Genomic DNA, 6,251 nt, shown 5'->3' with positions numbered 1-6,251 from the left:
CAATTAGTGGCATCCACTTTTGTACGCAGTTAAGCGCGCGCTTGAGCATCACGTGACTTGGCCTTGGGTCGGTTTTGACCGACTCATGACACCAATAGAGCATGTTGCACATCATTGTGACCTCATAGTTGTTCATTTTATGGGACCTAGTGAAGAACTATTTTCTTTGAAAGCTTTGCAACTATATATCTTGGAAACTCTCCAGGACAACATGCCGAAGGCTCTGTGGCACGGGCGACGGGCGTCTGATACCATTATGTAATAAACGGATTACCTCTTTAGTGTTTAAACGCCCGTGTCACGTGCCGTGGCCTTACTGTCGAAGCCATTTTCGCCAGTTTTGACCCGACCTAAAATCGCGTCTAGGGATCAGTTCCTCTGTTCAAATCCGTGCAATTGACAGATTATGGGAGGGTTTCATGACAGTCTAAGGGACTTATAGGTCGGCGCTTAATTGCGTACAAAAGTGGATGCCTCTAAGTGAACTGCACCATAGCAAGCGCTACGATGCCTCCGTGCAAGAAGCAGCTGTCAAAACAAACGCTCGCGCACCGTGCGTGCGTGTTGCGTGTGGCTTTGAAACTCGTGCCCTTGAGCTGACAAGTGTGAGGATAGTAATGACGCCCTGCAGGCACGCAATGAGCCCTAGGAGAATGCTAGCACATTGTATATGCAGGTTGCCGCATGGCATATGTATAAAGTTTGTCGCGCTTCGCCTGCGCTGTACTGTCACTCAGGTGCTTGGTGGCAAGTTTCGCCGTTCACAAATGAATTAATCACACATGGGCGCCATCAAGCAGCAAGCATCGGGTGCATTGTACTCGCAACACGTGTAAACAATAGCCCCGGTCAGAATTGAGCGTATCTCGTAGCCGCCCGTATTTCGTACGTCCGTATTTTGAGTCACGTCACCCAAACCGCCTGAGCGCTTGTCACCTGTACGTCACAACCCGCGCAACGACACTCGTTGGGGCCTTCGCGCACACTAGTGATATGATATCAGACTTTTGTGTACCGCTACTCGCATTTCTTGCACATTGTTTCAGTGGACTGTATGAACTATCCAGATGTTGGGAGTGTAAGGGGCTCGCGGGTGCAGCAGCACAAGCAAAAGTTCAAGGCGGCTAATCTGACATTACACATTGCCATAGCCACCCAACTTGGGCCCGCTAGTTGAACCACATGAGGGTGACGATAGGAGATATCTTACTGCGGCTGCACCGAGCCCGCGCTAGTAAGGTGCGCGCAAGCAATAACATGGCTCGAAGGAGGCTCGCGACCCCAACAAATTCAGCTCAAGGTGAACCAAAGGGAGTCTCAGACATGACAAAACTGCTCTTATGGTGAAGTACACTGTGGTTTCCAGAGACGCATAAATATGCAGATGCGCGCGACTTGGCGGCAATGGGGTGTGACAAACTGGTAGTAACAAACGCGCAGGCGGCTTGGGTGACGTGACTCAAAATACGGACGTACGAAATACGGGCGGCTACGAGATACGCTCAATTCTGACCGGGGCTAATGCTCCTCCTTACCACGAAATTTGTGCGATGTCTTAAGTACCGCCGCCTCAAGCCGGGACGAGGCCTGAGATCCAATCACTATCTCTCTCCTCGTTCACGAACGCTACTCTTAATTGCCCTACGCTCCGAACATTTACCTGATCATTTCTCGTCTTGCATAGGTACTGGCATTGACCAGCACAATACCGCCTGGTGTGTATGGGTGTTTCTGTCTTGCATCGTGATCCCTGACTGTCAATCTGCAGTGCCCTCGAGCGTTCCAAAGAACGACATGCGTCTCTTGGACACGCGCACAGGACAATTCGTCGAGAAGGATCCAACTAACGAGGATACGGTGTTCGCCATTCTGTCACATACCTGGGATCCCACAGGCGAGCAGTCATTCAAGCAACTGCGCAAGATCCAAAAGCGGTATGCCACCACAGCTCAGCCTCCACCGCATAACCCTCCGGGTCCTCAGCCTCCCCCATGGCCCGTGCCACAGCGTCCACCGGCTGTGCATCCATCGGGGACGCCTCAGTCCCCTCATGCCCCACGTGAACCGACGCCTCCCCCAGCGGTGCCACCGGCGATGCCTCTTCCTGGCGAACGGACACCTCTTCTGGCAAGGACCGACCGCATGAGCCAAATGGAACGAGGTCTCGCAGGGGACGACGATGGCACGGCGCCGATCACCAGGACGTCCGGTTCACTCCACCTGTTCAGGAGGATGCGGCAGCTACTCACTCTAGCCCTCGTGCTGGTGCCGCGCTTGTTGACCTGGACGACAGGCCCTCAACTGCGTCCCAGTGCACCATCTCCGACCCCGACGGAACTTCCCGTCGCTACCTCACCACCGGAGCATCCCATCGAGCCTGTTGCACTCCCGCCTTCCCCTCCGCTGCGAGAGGAGGACCTCCCTGTACCTCCGAAATCAATCTGGGATAATCCCGAACTCTCCCCGAAGATTCGAGAGGCATGCAGGGTAGCTCGCGAGGCCGGGTACGATTACCTCTGGATTGACTCATGCTGCATCAACAAGACGAGCAGTTCCGAGCTGTCTGAGTCAATTAACTCGATGTATCAGTGGTATGGCCGTTCCGTAGAGTGCTACGCATACCTTGCCGACGTCCCTCCTGGTGAAGACCCTCGCTCTCCGAAGTCCAAATTTCGTTCAAGCCGATGGTTCGAGCGCGGGTGGACGCTCCAGGAGCTCGTTTCGCCCTCTGAAGTGAAGTTCCTCTTGAACGACTGGAACATCATCGGAACCAAGCACGTCCTCGTTGACCCCGTCAGTGAGATCACCGGCATCTCTGACGAGGCCCTACTACACGAGAAGTCACTCGATGAGTTCAGCGTTGCTCAACGACTTTCGTGGGCCGCAAAACGAGAGACGACGCGGGTGGAAGATCGGGCATACTCGCTTCTTGGTATCTTCGACATCAATATGCCGACGCTCTGTGGTGAGGGCGAGCGTGCCTTCCGGCGGCTGCAGGAGGAGATTCTGCGGCGAGTACCTGACCAGAGCATTTTCGCATGGGAGGACTTCTACATGGATGTTGAAGAGGGCCATGACCTTGCCCAGTGCCCGTCGCTCCAAGATGCTACCGAGTTGGATTGTGTGGAGGACGGGGAGCACCATCGCCGGTCGCGCCTGTCTTCTGACCTTGAGCCGCTCTGGAAGGGCGGCAAGATCCGAGTCGTCCCTCATGTTGACTTCATCGAAATGCTGCCGTTCCCCCATTTTGCTCCTACACAGTACACCTTCACTACACATGGCATCCAGACTCAATTTCCTGTGATACCAATTGCCCAATGTCTTCCTTGGCCCAAGGTGGAGTATGACCCTGACGGTGCTGCCCAGTGGTATCTAGCTATCCTGGCATGCGAACACGAAGATATTCCTAGTGCCCTTCTCGGGCGGATCGTCTACATACCTGCCTCTAAGGCTGGCGTGGAACACCTGCACTGTGGATACATGTGCATCGAGCCGTCACCAACACTGCATGGTGGTAAATATTGGCCCGAACTCTTCCCCCTGTGGCCGGCCACCATCGAGCGCTGTCAGGAGCACATCGCGCTCAAAACAGTCTACATCTCCCACCCGGAGCGTGCCAGCACACAGTCGAACATTAGGGACCCTCGTGTCGCGGAGACTAGGCACGACGGCCCGAGGCTCAGCAATCGGCGCCAAGTCGAGCATAGCGTAAGACTGAGGACGTAGGAGGAGAGGGAGAGAGAGGGAATATACAAGGCAGAGGGCGGGCGACGGTGCGGACAGAGGGGTCTCGCACGGTATGGCACCGACGTACCAGGGAACCGAACCAAGGGTCGAAAGGGCCAGGGCGGCACGGAGGCACAAACCTACCAGCAAGACGTAGCGGCACGCAGGCACAGGCTAGTCCCCAATGACATAAGTATATTGACAAGTACGAAGATACAGCTAGTAACTCACCTAGTCCCCAATGACGTAAGAGGTTGAGATGGGGACTAGGGGCTAAAGGGCTCTACTCTATATACCTGTAGACCGGTGCACAGACCATGTAGCTATTTGTACGTGTTTGGCACGACCAGAGGCTTGAGGGCTTAAGTACTAGGCACGAGTCAGAGGGGTGTATGTCGTACTAACTACTGTGGGGTGATCCTTATCTAATCTAACGATCGTGAGGCCATGAGGGAGGGAGCGTGGTGGCAGTGCATTGCCGGGGGTATGTAGACGCTTAGACAGAGCGCCAGGAACCTGGATGCCGACGTGAGGCTGCACGTGGCGAACGTGCTGCTGGAAAAGGGCGCTGTATGGAGCGCTGGTGGGCTTGGAGGGGGGAACGGCGGATTCCGAGGTGTTGTTGGCGCTGAGAGGTGAGAGTCCCGGTCCGTACGGTTGGAGAAAGGCAGGCAGAGGGTGTCATGGGCGCTATGCGGAGCGCGGCCGTGACACCTCGCTGGCAGCCACACAAGACGATCAACCTATTGCTGCGGAGTAAGACTGGCGATGCTCTACGCGCCCAAGGGTACACGGCGGAACTCCGACGTCCAGATGAGGACCACCCGAGCACTCACTGGCTCACGCTTTCCGGCGACGACCACACGATCACCGTCGAGTACCGGCATACCCTGGAGTATCACGGTCGGAAATTGAAGGTCGAGGCCGATGTGAAGATGTCGCGACCTGCTCTTGACGAGGCTGGGGGGATCGTGGGGGATCCTAGCTCCGTGTCTTGGACTGATAGTGGTTATCTAATATGGGACCGGTCACTTGACACAAAGGAGGTCGCTTTCACCCTCGCAACGAAGAAGCTCACCGTGAAGCTCGGCATGTACTGGGCAGCGCCATCGCACTACTTCCTACGCGTCGATATCGTCAACGGGACGATACCAGTCGAATCCAGCACGTCGCTCGAGCTGGCGCACGGAACAGAGGCCGAGGGGACGGGAGCGGGTGGCGAAGGGGACGAGCAGGACATCGGGGCCGAGGTTGGGGCCAGCGAAGGCGGCGTCCTTCAGCCTGACGATGGCGCGCTTCTTCCCATGCAGCACTCGGATGGCACCATCAGTTCGCGTTCGCTGGAGGTGCGTGAAGGAGAGGAGCGCGGAGCGGACACGGAGCCGGACGAGGAGGTTGATGGCGAGCGGGGGGGGGCGGTGTATAGGACTAACGGACCGCATTACGGAGGACTTGATGAACGAGTGCGACAGATCGTTCCCTTGGGATTTGAACCTGAATTGTATGTTTGTTCTCCGTCAGCTCCTCTCGACTCGCAAACTAGCGTCCCATGTATGAGTCGTTGTGGTGATGGCATCGATGAGTACAGCGTTGAATTGAGACAGATGTACACTTGTTGTGTACGACGTACACGACTCGAGGTTCAACGGGATCCTTGATATGCATATGTTCCTTTCTGCCGCTCTGGCAGTTCCGGGACCACGTCGGCAGGAGATTTGGACATATTCGGCAGTGCGATGCGTCGCGATCGCGCTTCGATGCAGGCCCACGACGACCAATCCTGACGGACTCCAATGCACATGTTCACTTGGGGGGTGAGCGCAGACGATCGACGACGTCGCGCAGATGCAACTCGGAGAACGGACACGCCCATATGAAATATATTGTCTGTGTGGAGCAGTCGACGACATACCACTCCATCCCCCTACGGGATATCCGGTCAACACCCTCGCGGCAGATCACCATTCCAAAGGTAAGCCGACAGCTTTGGCTGCCCGCTCGAGCCTGCTACTTCGTCGTCCGGCCATTGCCGCCATGGATATGCCTTCATGGACGTCCGACGTCCTTGAACTCGTACCGCGACAGCCTACACAAGGGCAAGGGATGAGAGAGACGCAGAGAAGACTCACCATACTGAGATTTACCCTTCACCAGTCGTTGCAAGATCGAGCCTTAGAGGACCCTGTGTAGCTTGCCATTGGGTGACTCGTTGATGCGGCATCCAGACGGGGAGTATAGCTAGTAGCGACGAGCGGGACGAGGAGACGGGAGGTACGGTGCGTTGCGACAGAGCAGAAGGGTCGCATGCGGATATCAGCTTGACAACACTTCGCGGGGATCGTCCATTCCAAGTCAAGTAAGAAGAGACGATGCAAGGACGGATTGCTGGTGCAGATGTGTAGCGACCCTAGAGGGGTGACGGTGCAGCGCACAAGGGCCCTATCAAGTCTTGAAGCAGGATGACCAGAAGCGTGACGGTTTCAAGCGCGAGCAAGAGTGCAAGAATGACAGGGAGTCATCCGAGT

At 56.0% G+C, this 6,251-nt stretch overlaps 2 protein-coding genes across 2 annotated transcripts; both read left to right on the top strand.

Annotated features, from left to right (window-relative positions):
- Window positions 1-2,466: 2,466 nt before the first annotated feature.
- Window positions 2,467-3,042, top strand: DICSQDRAFT_24107 (uncharacterized protein; the record flags this gene model as incomplete). The annotated part of the gene is made up of 1 exon (XM_007367322.1): window positions 2,467-3,042. A coding segment is annotated over one exon (576 nt), but the record flags the coding sequence as incomplete, so codon positions are not given.
- A 2,096-nt stretch (window positions 3,043-5,138) lies between these two features.
- Window positions 5,139-6,118, top strand: DICSQDRAFT_138127 (uncharacterized protein). Its single transcript, XM_007367321.1, has 3 exons — window positions 5,139-5,577; window positions 5,639-5,812; window positions 5,871-6,118. Exons 1-3 carry the CDS (start codon window positions 5,520-5,522, stop codon window positions 5,900-5,902), a joined length of 264 nt encoding a protein of 87 aa, XP_007367383.1. The 5' UTR covers window positions 5,139-5,519; the 3' UTR covers window positions 5,903-6,118.
- Window positions 6,119-6,251: the final 133 nt, after the last annotated feature.

This window comes from Dichomitus squalens (assembly GCF_000275845.1).
Source record: "Dichomitus squalens LYAD-421 SS1 unplaced genomic scaffold DICSQscaffold_24, whole genome shotgun sequence".
Classification (NCBI taxonomy): domain Eukaryota; kingdom Fungi; phylum Basidiomycota; class Agaricomycetes; order Polyporales; family Polyporaceae; genus Dichomitus; species Dichomitus squalens.
Note: the sequence above shows the minus strand (reverse complement) of the source record. Positions and strands in the feature narration are given on the sequence as shown.